This window comes from Leucoraja erinacea, chromosome 19 (genome assembly GCF_028641065.1).
Source record: "Leucoraja erinacea ecotype New England chromosome 19, Leri_hhj_1, whole genome shotgun sequence".
Taxonomy (NCBI): Eukaryota; Metazoa; Chordata; class Chondrichthyes; order Rajiformes; family Rajidae; genus Leucoraja; species Leucoraja erinaceus.
In genome coordinates this window covers 5,516,821-5,536,485 of record NC_073395.1, presented here as the reverse complement: position 1 = coordinate 5,536,485, position 19,665 = coordinate 5,516,821, and the positions used below count along the sequence as shown (strand labels likewise).

At 39.3% G+C, this 19,665-nt stretch overlaps 1 protein-coding gene across 8 annotated transcripts in view; it reads left to right on the top strand.

Annotated features, from left to right (window-relative positions):
- Positions 1-19,665, top strand: part of LOC129706134 (serine/threonine-protein kinase WNK1-like) — a 94,980-nt gene that overhangs the window by 24,475 nt on the left and 50,840 nt on the right. For all 8 annotated transcript variants that reach the window (XM_055650142.1, XM_055650143.1, XM_055650141.1 and 5 more), the window contains exons 3-4: positions 2,494-2,714; positions 3,742-3,899. In XM_055650142.1, coding sequence (XP_055506117.1) covers positions 2,494-2,714; positions 3,742-3,899 — 379 coding nt within the window. The remainder of the gene's footprint in view (positions 1-2,493; positions 2,715-3,741; positions 3,900-19,665) is intronic.

The window sequence follows — 19,665 nt, the reverse complement described above, 5'->3', positions numbered from 1 at the left end:
ACTTCATTCCCTTTCTCCAAATTGAAGGCATAGCTATGGGAACTTGCATTGGCTTGAACTATGACTGTCTTTTTCTTGGAATAGAGTCATGTAGCATAGAAACAGGCCCTTCAGCCCAACCCGTCCATGCCGACCAAGATGCCCCATGCCATTTGCCTGCATTTGGCCCATTTTCCTCTAAATCATTCCTATACATGTACCTGTCCAAGTGTCTTTTAAATGCTGTTATAGTACCTGCTTCAACTACCTGCTCTGGCAGCTTGTTCCATGTACCATCACCCTCTAAGTGAAAGTGTTAGTCCTCAGATTCATGTTAAATTGGAAAGTTTGGGCGCTGTGGTGCAGCGGTAGAATTGCTGCCTTACAGCGCCAGAGACCCAGGTTTGATCCTGACTACTGGTGCTGTCTGTACGGATTTTGTACGTTCCTCCCGTAACCACATGGGTTTACGGTCACCTCCCACATTCCAAAGACGTACAGGTTTGTAGGTTAATTTACTTTGGTAAAGATTGTAAATTGTCCCTAGTTTGTAGGATAGTGCTAGTGTAACAGGGATCGCTGGCTGGCTGGTTACCTTTTTAACCACCATGTCTAACTGAAAATTCAATTCAATTTGCCATTTTTATGCTCGCCTAGCCAGACCATTAATTATTCACTCATTTAAGATCAATCCAGCTGTTGAATAGTTTACTCAATGTCAATTAAGGTTGGGGCTCCACAAACATTTTGAAGGCCTCCATGGTGCCCTCTTGTGGATTATTCAATAGTACATGCCAGGCATGTAATTTGGATTATTCAGTGATTATTAAACATAAGCGTCTTTTTCTAATCAGTGACAAATATCTTCATGCCACAATACCGTTTGGTTGAATTGCCTATAATTTGCAACGTGATGCAATTTTCCTATGATTTTTTTTTTTCTTTTCTTTTTTCATTACTGTAAAATGTTGAGTTCGTAATATTTCCTGCCAATATTTCATTTACTTCTGATTTTGGTTCTAGTCCTGCAGGTTTATGCCACCTCACCTGCAAAAACAGTACTAATAATACCATTGGGCATCTTTAAGGGGTATGTGAACCCACAATACCAAATCAGCCAGTTTGTATTAATGATGTAAACAAAGAATTGCACCATTTCTTAGAAAAATCTCTAAACACTTTAACACTTAAAAAAAATATTTTCCTCTTTGATCTGTGGGTAATCTGCCCTCATGACTTTTTGACAATTTTTTAATGGTTCTCAAATGAAACAATTTGGAATTGTATAAATGCACATTGTTGGGATGGATTTAAAATCCCTGATTTAGTTTGCCAGTGTTTGTCATTGGTATGTTGAGGCATACATTTAAGAAAGCAAATGGCAAGTGTTGCGAAATTAGTCCAGACCCATATCTGGCTTTTGCATTATTTCTCTACCACTTGTTTAAGAACTACGTGCATTCAAGTCCATTCTATCAAGATGGTATTATTCATTATGAATATGCAATAAAAATATTGCTTAGTGCATAGGTACATCTGGTCTGGAATTGGTGAGGGGAGGCTGCATCGGGGAGGGAAGCTGAATACAGAGGCGCAGTCAACGACTTTGTTGAGTGGTGTGGTCTGAATCACCTGCAGCTCAACACCGATAAGACTAAGGAGTTGGTGATGGACTTTAGGAGGAGAGGAACACCTCAGTCCCCTGTTTTCATCAATGGTGTGGATGTGCAGTTTACCAGGGCGTACAATTACTTGGGAGTGTACCTGGACAGTGAACTGGACTGGTCCAAGAACGATGAGGCCCTGTACAAGAAGAGACAAAGCTGCCTGTAGTTTTTGAGAAAGCTCCACTCGTTCAACATCTGCAGTGAGATGCCGAAAATGTTCTACCAATCGGTGGTAGCCAGTGCCATCTTCTATGCTGACATCTTCTATACTGACAGTGCCATCTTCTATGCTAGGGCAGCAGGGCAAAGGCAGCGGATGCCGATAGGATCAACACTCATCAGGAAGGCTGCTCCGTCCTGGGGGCGGAGTTGGATTCCTGGAAGGTGGTCTTGGAAGGGAAGAAGCTCCTTAAAATGCGTAGCATCCTGGACAATACAGCTTACCCCCTGCATGACACACTGGTCAACCTAAGGAGTACCTTCAACAACAGACTGGTTCCACCAATATGTAGGACAGAACGCCACAGGAGATCCTTCTTCCCTGTGGCTATCAAACTTTACAACTCCTCCCCTTCTGTCGTAGGATAGACTGAGACTGACCCACCCCCACCACCTCCTCAATCTTTGCCCATCCCCAAAGCCTTACCACTCATCACTTTATTTTAATGTTTCATGTATTTTGTGTGTTTTATGGTTGTTGGCAAATTAATTTCCCTCCTGAGATAAATAGTTCCATCGTATAACATATCGAATACTAACATATGAGAACTAAATTATACGTGCTTGAGCATGTAAGATCGGCTTATTTAGTGTAGCAGTTTCTTTAGATACACCATTTTCATTGCAGATACTTGAAAAGGTTTAAGGTGATGAAGATCAAGGTGCTTCGAAGTTGGTGCCGTCAGATTTTGAAAGGGCTCCATTTTCTACATACCCGCACCCCACCCATCATCCACAGGGATTTGAAGTGTGACAACATCTTCATTACAGGCCCTACCGGATCAGTTAAAGTTGGCGATCTTGGCCTTGCTACGTTAAAAAGGGCATCATTTGCAAAAAGTGTAATAGGTAAGTTGCTTGTTATCAAGTGAAGGTTATTTTTTATTAGTGGTGGTTTTGGAATATAATAGCAGAAGCAAAATGGTTTTACTGAAGTGACTGATAAAGGTGACCGCATTGATGAAAATTTTGGAAATAAAACTGTTTTGTTACGGTTTGAAAAAAAGCTGAAGGTAGCTGCAAATTGGAACTAGCACACGGTATTGTATTCTGTGGCATTTTATTTTGTCTGGTTGCTCTGATGAGCCATCTTTACTCAATTTTCTGTATTCCAAGTATTTTCAACTGTAGGACGTCTAATTTCCCCAGCTGCAGTAGACGTAAAAGTACTGCAGTTGAACGGTAAGTGCTATAGAAAAAGATGTGGTGAGTTGCCTTTCTAACGATTTGGAGATCAAGATTATTGAATGCCTACATTTTGTGTTCATGCAATAGTTTTCATTTGCAAGGCAATTTTGTGTCTGGTTGGAGTGTACAAAACATAGTTGGTCAGATTTGCTATAGATTATCTTGATTAACTGTGTTTTCCTTGAAATATACTGATGGATTTAATTTCAATTGATGGAAACTGAATAATCTACAAAATAAACTTAAACTCTGCCCATAGAAAAAGTTTAACTAATTGTTTTTGTTGCACTGCAATTTAAGTTGGGTATCAACAACGTTTAAAACAATTTTATTACATGAAATAACATGCACTTGCACTTCAGGTTGGCTGTTTCTCCATTTTATGATGAAGCAGATAAAAGAGGTAATTATTCTGCACATGATATCATTCAAGCTACAAGGAAATTTAAACCTTGAGACATTTACTTTCTGGTTTAGTGACTGCAGAATATTAATTCATCCCAACTTGGTTCTGTCCTCCATTCTGGCTACCTTGCAGATAAAAACTTTTGTGATGGTGTGTTACTGAGTAACTGAGAAGGGCTCTCCTTCGCCTCCACTTTGTCTTTCCCCACAGGTTATCGTCAACATCATCGTCTGCCTATACTCACTGAGTATGTTAGAGTCTGAAACATTCTTTTAATTTAAGGTACCCCTGAGTTCATGGCTCCTGAGATGTATGAAGAAAAATATGACGAGTCTGTTGATGTTTACGCTTTTGGGATGTGTATGCTAGAGATGGCAACGTCAGAATATCCATATTCGGAATGTCAGAATGCTGCTCAGATCTATCGTAGAGTAACCAGTGTAAGTACATAATTGGTTTGTGCTGTTTTAGCTAGTTTGCATTAATGTTGTATTTTAAGTTTGAATTACTTGTACACAGTATAGTAAATAGTAGGTGCCAATTAATGATGCACCTTTGATGAATGCTGCTTGCTTGTTTGCAATTTTAAACACTAGTGTGGGGAAAAATTTGCCTGAGCCTTGATTTTAGAACATAGAACATTACAGCACAAGAACAAGCCTTCCGCCCCATAGTGTCTGTGCTGTACATGATGCCATGACCATTATTTGCTGCCTGCACATAACCCATAATTCCTCCATGTACCTATCCAAAAGTCTTTTAAATGCCACTAATGTATCTGCTTCAACCACAACCCCGGCAGCATATTCCTGGCATTCACCGCTCTTTGTTTTGAAATGAAAACTTGTCTCGTACATCTCTTTTAAACTTTGCTCCTTTCACCTTAAAAGCTATGCTCTGTAGTATTTTGGGGTACCATTCTGGCTTTGTTCTTTTGTGAAGCACAACATTTGAATTAGTTGCATTCTGAAATAACTGAACTATACATGGTGAGTTTTGTTCTCTAATATTACATTGAGTTGTTGAATTACATTTTCATAGTTTGCAAGAAAATAAAAATATACTAAGCTTGTATATTTCATATAATGATCAAGTATTGCTTACATATTTTCTGAATTGGAGAGTTTCTTTGGAGGGAGATGGACAATGGGAGAAATTCAGACACAATCTTGGAAGAATATTTTTCTCTATATTAACGAATGCATTCCAGAGGGAGAGACAAATATCTGAGTAAAAAAATATTTTAACTTTGTGTAGAAGTCAGCTTTACATTAGTACCATATAATAGAGAATATTATGTGTCTTTGCTTGTATCGCCTCCGGTCTTGATTTTAGCGTTCGTCTAAAAAACCTCTAGCAGTCCTTTGGACTTGTGCTAAGCTTCGCATCATGCCATACTTATCACTCGTGACCACCATGATCACGCATTCAAATTTTTTTGAAACTAGATCCTATATTGTGTTTTCTACCAGGCGAATTAGGGTTTAAAAGTTACTCTCCACTAGTGTTCTTAATTAAATGATTTAATCTTGTCGTAAATTCTATAACCTGAGTTTTTATTTGTTTAGTACTGTGAATCACTTGCAAGGCCAGCATTTATTTCCTTGTTCTAATTGTCATTGAGAAGATGGTGGTGAGCTCCCAGTTTGACCTGCTGTAGTCCTTTTGATAACAATAAATGTTCAATAACACTTGGATTATATAAAATGTGAGAAATACTGTTAAGATTTTAAAAAGTTTAATACACTAAAATCACATTCACAAGACTAAAAATAAAGTAAAATTAAAAAAAAATGTTTTTCATCTCCCATAACGATGATGTTTCATCTAGCTGGTTTGGATTCCAACGTATGTTCCCTTGGTGTTTATCATAAATTCTTCATGGACTTTGGGAAGGGGATAGAAATAGGTTTGAAATGAAAGAGGAGAGAAAAGGGATAAATGTTAGGATTGGAGGGTGATAGACTGGGAACTGTTTGTGTATGAGAGAGAGATTCTAATGTTGACGGAAGGTTTGAGGCTTGTTCAGGAAGGACTCGAACATGGGTTCACTCTCCATTCTTGCTAATGGCCCTGAACCTAATTTGACTTGTTTGATCTCTTGGATTTTGTACTACTTGCTCCTCTCCTCAGAAAATGTAATTGTTTTCAACTTTGCTAGATGTTACACAGTTAATGTTTTAAAAATATAAAGCCATTCTCTTTTGCAAAACTTGGACAGTAAACACTATTTTCCTGGATTAATATCCTCAAATGGTCCTCTGGAGCAGCCTTCATAAGCTCTGTTGATAATTCTAAATGGTATCTCCTTTTTCTCCTGACTTGATAAACTGGTTGTTATTTACTTCAGCTGCCAAGTCTACCCCTTTTCTCTCCTTTTTCCTCAATTATGCACTGATTTCATTATTATTTGTTCCTAGTGATCCTTTTTAAACAGGCTCTCTTTTATATGTTTGGATACCTCAGCATTTATACGATCAACATTTTTTCCTACTATCTATGCTAGTTCCCTACTGTCTCAATTCTAGCATCAAACGTAGGACATCAAAAAACTCATATGTGATCTCGCTGTCCATAAACTGAACTACCTTGACATTGTTTCAATTTCTTCACTAATATGTGACCTAAAGCTGTGCGAAAATATATTTTATTTAACAGGCTGTTTCAAATTTCATATCTCCTTTGATTTTTTTTTTTTTACCCACCTCCCCATCTTGTCTGCATCCCAGTACGGCTAGAGTTTACTTTTCTGTTACTACTGGGTTTTACAATTATTTTAACACACATGATCTATTGACTGCATCAATTAATTCAACTTCTCCAAGATATTGCTTGAATCCCCTGTCCTTTGAGCTTTGCTTATCCTATTTTTCCTGACTTCACAACATAAAAGGTGCTCTTCCATGTTTCTGCAGCCTTGCTCAGATTTGATTGACATTTCCTCCTGGCCTAAGGTTTATTAACTGTTAACCACTTGTGGATCATAAATTACCCTCATGAATTCAATTAAAATTGACTTTTCAACAGTTTATTGGCTGCCTGATCTGCAGCAATTTGTACTTCATTGGAATTTGTTTTTTTGGAATAGATGTATTTAATGATTAGGAATGTTAAACTAAAGCTGAAAAATTGCCACCAAGTAAATAAATGTAGAAATATTGATTGAACAGCTAAATGTTAAACATAGTAGTTGTGGAATCTGAATGGGAGGACATGCGTACAGTGCAAACACCAGGCACAGAAATGTGTGAGTTTTGCGGTGTGTGATTGAAGTTTTTAATTCTTGTTTTAGCCGTACTATCAGCTACTGGAGCAATAATTTTGGAAAGAATATCAAGGTATTCACATGTTTTAAACTTCACCCAGATTCATTTAATATTTAAATAGATTTGGATGAAGTTTTTGGTACTTCCTAATTTCTCCTTCACAATGAAAGAAAAATCAACAGATTTTAAACTTGTCCTCCCTTGCAGTCAACAAATTAACGGGGAAGCAAATGCCATAAGTCATATGACTGTGCAGTTGAATTATAAAGGTTTTAAAAATAGAGCGTGTTTAGTAAATTGCTAAACTCGTTTTTGGATTTCCTTTCTTCTGCTTAGCAGTGATTCATCCAGTGAGCAGAGGGGCTGCTTGCAACACTATTTGTAATTAGTATTAGTGAAGTATCAATCTATAACTTTTCCTTGATTTCACTTAATCCACTGTCCCATTCACATTCAAACTTTCTGCATTTAACATGATCTTTCTCTCCATGTGTGCTTCATACCAGATAAAGTTAATCGGAACTACCCTTCATTCACTTCATTCTGGTACGGAGGATTCCACATGAATTAATTACCACAAACCACCATAATTTTGTGCGTTATACAACAATTATCTTGAATGCAATTCTTGTCCTGCATTATAACACTGGTATAATATTAAAACTTACGTTTTTTTGTTGATTACTTGATGGTCTCATTTTCTCTGTTATTAATTCCGTGGTTCCCTGGATCCACAATAGATAGAATATTTATATCGAGTTCCATAGACTTTCAGTGAGTTTTTTATGTGTTGAATTTTTGAAACTGATCTACTAAGTAGAAAGCAGTTTGTATTCTGTTGTCTCCCATTAATATGTCAACTGTGGTTCAAAGCACGGCTGCATTAACATTAATCCATATGCAGGTTCATTTATTTTAAGCCTGGAGGTGGTTGTGGGAAAGGTGTAAATTGGGGAATGCTAAGAAGTCATTAAAGATGCAGACATTTTAATCTTGTTCAAGCATTAAATGTGCACAAGGCATAAAGTGGCACGTTCTGATATTGTGCAGTTGGCTTGTTCTCTGCATTCTGATTTTATTGTGGTCCACGTGAAATTTGAGTTTTACAGTCATAAAATAATACTTTTACAATAATATAGAATTGTGCATGTGGTTCAACCTCTCCAGTTGTGCCATTTAATTTGGTACTGAATGTTCTGTAGCTCTGCTTCATAAGGTCATAAGGGATAGGATAGAATTAGGCCATTTGGCCCATCAAGTCTACTCCACCGTTCAATCATGGTTCAATCTATCTCTCCCTCCAAACCCAATTTCCAGCCTTCTCCCCATAACCTCTGAGACCTGTTTTCTCTGTAGTGTACACAACTTGGAGGAAATTAAATAACCTTCATCTTAAATTTTAATTGGATAAGTACCCTCCGCTCGGTTCGCAATAACCAACCTGATCTCCCGGTGGCTCAGCACTTCAACTCCCCCTCCCATTCCGAATCCAACCTTTCTGTCCTCGGCCTCCTCCATGGCCAGAGTGAGGACTACCGTAAATTGGAGGAGCAGCACCTCATGTTTCACTTGGGCAATTTGCACCCCAGCGATATGAACATTGACTTCTCTAATTTCAGGTAGTCCTTACTTTCTCCTCCCCTTCTCAGCTCTCCCTCAGCCCACTGGCTCCACCTCTTCCTTTCTTCTTCCCGCCCCCTCCCCACACCATCACATCAGTCTGAAGAAGGGTTTCGGCCCGAAACGTTGTCTATTTCCTTCGCTCCCTAGATGCTGCCTTTTGTCTACCTTCAATTTTCCAGCATCTGCAGTTCCTTCTTGAGCAAATAAATAAATGATGGGTCTTTGTCCCAAACATTATGGAGGGCACTGTATTTGCCATAGGATACCCAATGTCTGATCTCTTGTAGGTATTTATGCGAGTTCCTCAGTTGAGTTTAAGGTCAGTAGTAACACTCAGATTTTTTTTGTGTGGATCATGGGTAATTTTAAAGATGTTAATATTGTTATCCAGAATGGTTTATGAAAAAAGACTTTGGTTATCACGTGGTTATAATTTGTGAAGTCTCTTTCATGCGAATATGAAACTCTATTTTGCAAGACAAACATGAGTGCCCAAAATAGGCCTTGCCAACATGCACACCTGCGTCATTAATGACAGGCATTTAGCTTTTTAATTTCAAGGTCGCACAAATACTCAGTGTTTAATGCATTTACTCTCCCTCAATTAAGAGGAACATTAATTCCTTGATGAAGGAAGTTGAAATAGCATATGTTCTGATTTGATTTATTACCAAAGTAATGTTCTCAAAAAAAAAAAAAAAACCCAACAGCCAATGCTGGAAATCTGAAACAAAAGTCAGAAAATGCTGGAAACAATAATCTCAGGCAGCATCATGTGAAAGAAAAAATTATATCGCCCTACATAATGTTTGGGACAAAGACTCATCATTTATTTATTTGCCCCTGTACTCCACAATTTGAGATTTGTAATAGAAAAAAAAAAATCACTTGTGGTTAAAGTGCACTTTGTCAGAATTTAATAAAGGCCATTTTTATACATTTTGGGTTCACCATGTAGAAATTCCGGCAGTGTTTATACATAGACCCCCATTTCAGGGCACCATAATTTTTGGGACACAGCAATGTCATGAAAATGAAAGTAGTCATGTTTAGTATTTTGTTGCATATCCTTTGCATGCAATGACTGCTTGAAGTCTGCGATTCATGGACATTACCCGTTACTGGGTGTCTTCTCTGGTGATGCTCTGCCAGGCCTGTATTGCAGCTATCTTTAGCTTATGCTTGTTTTGGGGGCTAGTCCCCTTTAGTTTTTCCTTCAGCATGTAAAAGGCATGCTCAATTGGGTTCAGATCAGGTGATTGACTTGGCCATTCAAGAATTTGACCATTTTTTAGCTTTGAAAAACTCCTTTGTGTCTTTAACAGTATGTTTGGGATCATTGTCATGCTGTAGAATGAACCGCCGTCCAATGAGTTTTGAGGCATTTGTTTGAACTTGAGCAGATATGATATCTATACACTTCAGAATTAATTATGCAACAATTCAGCAGTTGTATCATCAATGAACATAAGTGAACCAGTACATTCAGCTGCCATACATGCCCAGGCCATAACACACCCACCACTGTGTTTCACAGATGAGGTGGTATTCTTTGGATCTTGGGCAGTTCCTTCTCTCCTTCATGCTTTGCTCTTGCCATCACTCTGATCTAAATTATTTTTTGTCTCATCTGTCCACAAGACCTTTTTTTCAGAACTGTGGTTGCTCTTTTTAGTACATCTTGGAAAACTGTAACCTGGCTATCCTATTGTTGAGGCTCACCAGTAGTTTGTATCCTGCAGTGCAGCCTCTGTATTGCTGTTCATGAAGTCTTCTGTGGACATTGGTAATTGACAAGCCCACACGTGACTCCTGAAGAGTGTTTCTGATCTGTCGGACAGGTGTTTGGGGAGTTTTCTTTATTATAGAGAGAATTCTTCTGTCATCAGCTGTGGAGGTCTTCCTTGGCCTGCCAGTCCCTTTGCGATTAGTAAACTCACCAGTGCTTTCTTCTTAATGACGTTGCAAACATTTGATTTTGGAAAGCCTAAAGTTTGGCTGATGTCTCTAACAGTTTCATTCTTGTTTCTCAGTCTCATAATGGCTTATTTGACTTTCATTGGCACAACTTTGGTCCTCATTTTGATAAATAGCAATAAAAGTTTCCAAAGATGGTGGAAAGACTGGAGGAAGGACTAGGTGCTGAGAGCTCTCTTATACCTGCATTAAGGAGGCAATTAAACACACCTGAGCAATTACAAACACCCGTACCGCCATGTGTTCCAAACATTATGGTGCCCTGAAATGGGGGGGGACTATGTATAAACACAGCTGTAATTTCTACATGGTGAAACCAAAATGTCTAAAAATGGCCTTTATTAAAATCTGATAAGGTGTACTTTAACCACATTTGATTTTTTTCTATTACAAATCTTAAATTGTGGAGTACAGAGGCAAATAAATAGATGATGGGTCTTTGTCCCAAACGTTATGGAGGGCACTGTAGTTAATTTTGTCCGGTCAAAGCATTAATCAGAAATGGAAAAGTGGGGAAACGAGTGATTTTAAATTGGAGAAGATGGATGAGGGATGGGTAGGACAATGGGAGTATCTCGAGGGTTGTGGCCATGGTAACCAAAATTAACCCAATATTTATGAAGCTGTCTGGTTAATAATAATAATACTAATAATAAACTTTATTACAGACTCAAGGTCCAGACAAGGGGCAACATTACATTAAAAATGCATTGCATATCAAATATCATAAATATATATAAAATCATGGTATATCACATAAAAACATCATAATTTATATTTAACAAAAACCCACAATACTTAAGTTAAAAATCCAGATTAAAAGATGATCAATGTCCTACAACGTGACAACGCTACCATTGTCTCCACAACTGGGATTCGTAGCGTGTAGTGCTAACCCTTATGTTTGTCAAGGCCACAATAAGCACATTTTTAGAGTCATTTATCCTGCAAATGAATTTATACATGTGTCTTAGGATAGCTTCTAAAGGACTGACTCCTGCAGCCACAAACATATTACTGGCACTACACCATCTAGGTTGTCTTAGCAGTGTTCTCATGGCATCGTTATATGCCACCTTTAGTCTCTGCATACTTGTCTTTAAATAGTTCGACCACAGGTACGCAGTGTAGAGGGGTGTGCAGTATGCTCTAAATAGCGACATCTTCACCACATCTGCACACGCACCAAATTTACGCATAGTCAATGAGAGCAGTTAAACTAATTTGATATGGTAAAGCTGTGCAGCACAGATTAGAGCTCGGTCCGCATTAACCAACCTGATCTACATCAGTGAGACCAAGCGGAGGCTTGGCGATCGTTTCGCCGAACACCTCAGCTCGGTCCGCATTAACCAACCTGACCGCCCGGTGGCTCAGCACTTCAACTCCCCCTCCCATTCCGTATCCGACCTCTCTGTCCTGAGTCTCCCCCATGGCCAGAGCGAGCACCACCGGAAATTGGAGGGACAGCACCTCATATTCTGCTTGGGGAATCAGCATCCTGGGGGCATGAACATTGAATTCTCCCAATTTTGTTAGCCCTTGCTGTCTGCTCCCCTTCCTATCTCTCCCTCAGCCCTTGGGCTCCTCCTCCTCCTTTTTCCTTTCTTCTCCCCGTCCCCCCCACCCCCCCATCAGTCCGAAGAAGTGTTTCGGCCCAAAACGTTGCCTATTTCCTTCGCTCCTTAGATGCTGCTGCACCCGCTGAGTTTCTCCAGCATTTTTGTGTACCTTCGATTTTCCAGCATTTGCAGTTCCTTCTTAAACCGATTAGAGCTGTTGCCTGAAACCCAAAAGAAAATGTTGGAAAATGTCCATTAGATCAATCACCGACTGGAGAAACACTGAGATAATATGACAGAATAATCTTGCATCAGAACTACCAGTAAAAACGTTACTTGAAATTATTGATTCCTGAAGGCTATGTTCCTCCAGATATAAGATGAGATGCAATTCCTCATCTTGCATTTAGACGAGAGAATTAAATGTAACATCTCCAAGTTTGCAGATGACACAAAGCTGGGTGGCAGTGTGAGCTGCGAGGATGCTATGAAGCTGCAGGGTGACTTGGATAGGGTGGGTGAGCAGATACAGTATGTGGATAAATTTCAGGTTATCCACTTTGGTGGCAAGAACAGGACGGCAGATTATTATCTGAATGGTGGCAGATTAGGAAAAGAGGAGGTGCAACGAGACCTGAGTGTCCTTGTACATCAGACACTGAAAGTAAGCATGCAGGTATCAAGTCTTGATTCTTAATGTACACAAAATTGCTGGAGAAACTCAGCGGGTGCAGCAGCATCTATGGAGCGAAGGAAATAGGCGACGTTTCAGGCCGAAACCCTTCTTCAGACTCAAAGAAGTCTGAAACCCTTCTTCAGATCCAGTCTGAAGAAGGGTTTGGGCCTGAAACGTCGCCTATTTCCTTCGCTCCATAGATGCTGCTGCACCCGCTGAGTTTCTCCAGCAATTTTGTGTACCTTCGAATTTCCAGCATCTGCAGTTCCTTCTTGAACACTTGATTCTTAATGTCATGGTTTCGGAAAGATATACCTGCCTGATTCATCCTTCTGACAGCTCGCTCTGAATCTCATGGCAACCCATCTTTGACTGCCACCATTTTTACCTAACCTCACACTCGCGTCCCCCTGTACATGGGGAATGGAGCTGGTTGGGAAAAGCAATACTTTTAATTTGATCTCCTTTTGTTGACACCATGATCATGTTTAATGAAATTTTATAATATTAGACACTTTATTTTCAGCATTGCCTATTGATGCTATGAGTTCAGCAAAAAGCATTGGATAAACCTACAAATGAAATGGAAAATTACATCTCTTGTACAGACTGGCTTTAATATAATCAGTTACTAATTGTATTTGATTTTATGATGTGCCTCACCAATCTTGGTGTTGGTCTAGCTTTCAACCCAGAGTTTTGAGTTCAAATGGGCCATTTTCCAATTGCAGTAATGTACAAAACCAGTAAGTATGAGGAGGCTACCAGGTTATAAAGTTTATGACTCGTCCTAATGGAGTATTTTTACGGGAGTTTTTTTTAAACATTTCTAGAAATGGCTTCAGGTGGGTGTAGTTATGTGTCACAAGGAAATATTTCACGATAATAAAGTGAAATGCTGCATAGGTTAAAACAAGTCAGAGAAAATATGTGCTCTTGTACTTTTTTTTCCCAAATAACTTGTTGGAATGACACGTTATGGTGAAGTACAAGTCATTACTCTTGTTATTTCCTTACATAAATATCACTTTTTATGAAGGTGACTAGGGTGAAGGTGACTGTTAAACTGTTTAACTTTCCTGTCAGAAAAAGCTTTGGAGTGTACCAAATTAATATTTACAGATATATTCAATGTAATTTTTCCCATTTGGGTTATGTCAAGTGAATTTTAGGCTTTTCAACAGTATTTTTAGTAACTGATAGCATTGCATGAAATGCAGCATATTTGATCCTGTAAATTCTGAAATTAAGAGGATAATTGACTGCACATCTGATACTTAATATACAGTTTTTTTGTTAAATTCATGTTAATAAATGTTAGGATTAATATACATCTACATGATGTCTCTTAAAGGCATGGAAACGTGCATATTGGCCGAGATGCCTACAGAGTTAGTCCCCTGCATATGGCCCTTTTTCCTCTAAACCATTTCTGTCCATGTACCTGTCTAAATGTCTTTTAAATGTTGTAATTTTACCTGCCTCTACAATTCTTTTGTTAGCTTGTTTCATATACCCACACCCTCAGATCCCTTTTTAAATCTTTCCCCTCTCACCTTCAATCTCTGCTCTCTAGTTTCAGACTTCCCTACTTTGGGGGAAAAAGTCTGTGACTATTACCTTTATTTACCCTATATCTGGGCAACCTGAACTGTCCGCAAACTCCCAAGTGTGGGTTAATTAATGACGCCTAATTACAACATGACATCTCTACTCCTGTACTTGCTGTCATGACTGACAAAGGCATGCATGCCAACCACCACCTTTGCTATCTTGCCCATCCAGGTGCCGCTTTCAGGGAATTTATATACCTGTACCTCTACATCTCTATTCGAAAGCACTCTTCAGGGTCCAACCATTTACCGTGCATGTCTTATCCTGATTTGACTTGCCCGTCTACCATTCCTTGGCCGACTTCCTTATGTGATTCAGACCTTTAGTAAAATTAGGAGCAGCAGAGTGGTTGCCTTGCAGCGCTAGAGACCCAGGCGCAATCCTGACTACGGGTGCTGTCTGTTTGAAGTTTCTACATTCTCCCTGTGACCGCAAGGGTTTTCTCCGGGTGCTCTAGTTTCCTCCCACATTCCAAAAACGTGCAGGTTTGTAGGTTAATTGGCTTCTGTAAATTGCCCTTCGTATGTGGGGTGTGAAACTGAGGTACCTAGTGTACGGGTGATTGATCAATGTGGGCTCGGTGGGCCGAAGGGCCTGTTCCCACACTGTATCTCTGAACTAAACTAGATGGTTGTCCTCAACTTTGGTGTGATCTCCAAATCTATTGACCACATTAACTACATTGTCATCCAAATTGTTAATATTGATGACAAACTTTAATGGAACTGGCACAGATTACTGCAGCATACAATTGATCACAAGCTTGCAATCAGAAAAATAACACTCCAATCCCTGCCTCTTTCCACTAAACCGATTTTGAACTTAATTATCAAACTCATCCCAGGATCTAACCTTACAGACAAGCCTATCACGTGGGCCCAGTCTGATGCAGATGTTCACAGCTCTGACCTCATAATCCTCTTGTTCACTTCAAAAAATTCAATCAAATACATGAGATAGTATTTGTAAACAAAGCCATGCTGACTGTCACTATCAGTCCTTGGCTCTACCAATGTTGTTAGATACTGTCTGAGAATCACTTTCAGTAATTTTCAAACCACTGATGTTAGGCTCACCAATCTGTGGTTCCCTGGCTAGCCTTTGCAGCCCTTCCTATGGACACGATCCTAGTTACCCTTCAGTCAATACGATACGATAGAACTTTATTTATCCCAGGAGGGAAATTGATCTGCCAACAGTCATAAAACACAAGATACATGAAACATGAAATTAATGTGACGAGTGGAAAGGATTGGGGACCAGTCTTCTGGTATACACTTCTAATGGCAGGTGTGATTCTTCATGCTGAAAACATGTTCATTAATATTGCATTAGATGATTGGTTTAAATTGTTTTGCAGTTAGATTATTACCAATTTGCTAACAGAGCCTCATAGCTGCACTAATCAGAAATGGTTCTAGGAACGTTTTGATTACCTTTCCAGTTTGTGTAGGTTTCTGACTAAATGAATGCAACATCAAAACATGAAGAATAGCTATTATTAAAAGTTTGATGTTAAGTGGGGCGGCTCTGCCTATAAACCATCTTAGAAGTACTGGTAAGCATGGTTGAACCATGAAGGGAGCCCATAACTGTTTGTTCATTGTCTTAATGTTTAGTTTTAGTTTAGTTTAGAGATACTGCATGGAAACAGGCCCTTCGGCTATTGAGACCGTGCTGACCAACGATCACCCATACACTAGTTTTATCCTACATATTAGGGACAATTTACAGCTGCCAGTTAACCTACAAACTTGCCCTTTTTTAGAAATATGGGAGGAAACCAGAGCACCCAGAGAAAGCCCACGTGGTCACAGGAAGCATGTGCAAACTCCATACAGACAGCCTCGTAGTCAGGATTGAACCCCGGTCTCTGGCTCTGTACTCAACAACTCTATCGCTGTACCACTGTGCTGCCCAAAATTAGCAAATATTTTCTGATGGTCCTTTATCTTTTTTTAGTTATCATCATGATACTGACACCATGAGATTGTAAGCAGACAAAAATGCTGGTGAGGCAGCATCTATGGGACGAAGGAAATGGGCGACGTTTCGAGACACTTCTTCAGACTGATCATGAGATTGTAATAAAATCAGCCAATATTTAAAATTGACAGCAAGGGGAAGAACAACTTGTCTTTTGAGCTCCTCCCACATCCGCGTTGGCCGAAACATAGTGAATTGTGACTAAATATTTTTATTTGTCTCTCTTACTGCATTCATATATTTGGAGAAGCAACAAACAGCAAATGTGATTTGCTCTTCCATTGCCACTAACATTTCATTCTTCATCTTACCATTCAAAGGCAGGAGATACAGTGCCTACACTTGCCCTTTTTCCTTGCCACCATTCAGGGAACCAAACATGATTTTGAGGAAGACAACCTGAATCATAATTCTCTGTAATGCAAGTTGAAGAAAATTTGTTTTCTGTTTTACCTTTCTCCAACCCCCCCCCCCCCCCCCCCCCACCCCACACACACACACACACACACACACGCACACACACACACACGCACGCACACACACACACACCCACTCTTTCCATGGTTGCAAATTTTATTCTGCATCACAATCTTTTGGTATTGATTTGTGAATACTGTCAGGGTGGATTTTTGTTACCTGATCGGGTGTAATGTAGGGGTTGCTTGTGTTCCTTGCTCATGAGAAATAGCATAGTATTCACTGCGGTGAAAAAATAGCTTTATAAATGGAGGATTCACGGCATTGGAGCAGAAATTTGGTAATGTTCACAGATCGGAGTTTAACTGTACCTAGAGTAATTCAAGATTAAACTGGTTCCTTCCTCTATAACCTTTCAAGGATAATGGTAAATATATTTAACTTATTAATCATACTCTTCTTCCCTCTGCTTTATTTTCATTCCACCTAGTAGGAACACTATAATAGGTCATCATCTTTCTTTTTGTCACTTTTGGAAATAGAAAAGTTTTGCATCTGAGGGGACTTTTACTGCAGAATTTGATCTTGTGAAAAGTTGAAAGATTGTGGGACAAAACATAGCCTAAAGGTGTTACGCACTTGACATGCTAATACCATTTGGTCATATGACTAAATAACCTTAAAGGGGGTGTGGAGGAAATTGCCTGACATTGGCTGAATTCTGGTTGCTGCCGCAAACATAAGGGCATAGATGTTCAGTTTTTAAATATTTTTTCCGATGTGAAGGACTGTGATACAAGATCTGAGTGAAATCAATGCTGAATCAAGGCATGCTGCCAAATACTGCTTTTTCTGCAGTCAATTGTCAAAATGCCTTCTTTGACTAATTAGATCTTATTACAAATTCTCTCATGGATTCTGAGAATAGAGAACTATCGCCAGTGTTTTTTATCATCAATTCCCATTGTTGCTGCTGTTCCCATCAAAATGACCATGTACATATTAAGGAGGTGAGTATTTTTGTTTAATGCTGGTTTTATTTCTCATTGCAAACACCTCTGTAAACGTTTTGTTGTGGTATGGTTTGAGTCAAATGGTTGATTCATAATCGTACTGAAATGTTTCTGACAGCACTTACATTTTGTAAACTTTGAACTTGATTTGAAGCCTATTTTTAATCAGATGACTACTCCCCAAGTCTTTTCAATCCTTTTCCTTCAAATTTAGTCATTTTTGGAGTAGAACCACTCCAGATTCCAGATAAGACTGGTTGTCATTCAAAGAATGGGTTGACTGGGCTTGCATACGCTGGAATTTAGAAGAATTAGTACAGGGGCAAGGAGGTCCTACTGCAGTTGTACAGGTCCCTGGTGAGATCACACCTGGAGTATTTTGTGCAGTTTTGGTTTCCTAATTTGAGGAAGAAAATTCTTGCTATTGAGGGAGTGCATAATAGGTTCACCAGGTTAATTCCCATGATGGCTGGACTGAAATACGATGAAAGAATGGGTCAACTGGGATGAGAGGGGATCTTATAGAAACATATAAAATTCTTAGAGGATTGGATAGGGTAGATGCAGGAAAAATGTTCCTGGTGTTGGTGGAGTCCAGAGTCAGGGATCACAGTTTAAGAATAAGTAGGCCATTTAGGACTGAGATGAGGAATTTTTTTTTCACCCAGTAGTTGTGAATCTGTGGAATTCTCTGCCACATAAGGCAGTGGAGGCCAATTCACTGGATGGTTTCAAGAGAGAGTTAGATTTATCTCTTGGGGCTAAAGGAATCAATGGATATGGGGGGAAAAAGCAGGTACAGGGCATTGATTTTGGATGATCAGTCATGCTCGTATTGAATGGCGGTGCTGGCTCGAAGGGCCGAATGGCCTACTCCTGCACTTATTTTCTGCGTTTCTATAAACAATTTTTTGAAAAGCACGTCATGGTACTATTTGAATAAGGTAGCATGGAAATCTCATGTGTATTTTAGTGGCAGAATAGTTTTTTTTTCAAATTTTGTTTCAGAAGCAGTAACACTATTAGTTTGTGTGTTAATAGATGGAAATTTATTGCTGGGAAGCTTGTTCAGTAATTTAAACAAACGAGGGAGTTTCTCCATCCTTAATGATAAACTGCTTGAATTGTGTTGCCGTTGATAGTAATTTTGAGAGGCCAGGGAATGCAATGTTACTGTTTCTATTCAATGATCAGTCCTCTGAAATAGGAAGAGTTAGGTAAAGTTCATGTTTCAAGTTTCCAAGGGAATGTGTGTAATCAGATGAAGACTAAGCAAAATTAAATAACAGATGGCACTGGTGCTAGCAGAGAAATAAAAATCAAAGCTTGGTAATTGAAGTTAGTCTCTCTTGTTGAGGTGTAAGGGGAGAGCAAAAATTGTTCAAATAACGAGTACAATTCACAAGTTATAGGAGCAGAATTAGGCCAGTCTACTCCACCATTCAATCATGGCTAATCTCTGCCTCCTAATCCCATTTTCCTGCATTCTCCCCATAACCCTTGACACCGTTCTAATGAAAAACTTGTCTGTCTCTGCCTTAAAAATATCCACTGACTTGGCCTCCACAGCCCTCTGTGGCAATGAGTTCCACAGATTAACTACCCTCTGACTAAAGAAGTTCCTCCTCGCCTCCTTTCTAAAAGAGCGCCCTTTAATTCTAATGGCCAGGACCTCTGGTCTTAGACTCTCCCACCAGCGAAACATTCTTTCCACATCTACTTTATGCCTTTCATTATTCTGTAAGTTTCAATGAGGTAAAACTTCAATGTAAGTTTCTAAACTCCAGCGAAGAGAGTAGACAGTGCTGTCAAGCGATCATCATATGCTAACCCACTCATTCCTGGAATCATTCTTAAAACCTCTGGACCCTCTCCAGAGCCAGCCCATCCTTCCTCAGATATGGGGCCCAAATTTACTCACAGTACTCCAAATGTGGCCTGACCAGCGCTTTATAGAGCCTCAGCATTACATCTCTGCTTTTGTATTCCAGTCCTCGTGATATTATTTGCATTGAATTTGCCTTCCTTACTACCGAGTCGACTTGCAAATTAACTTTTTGGGAGTCCTGCAC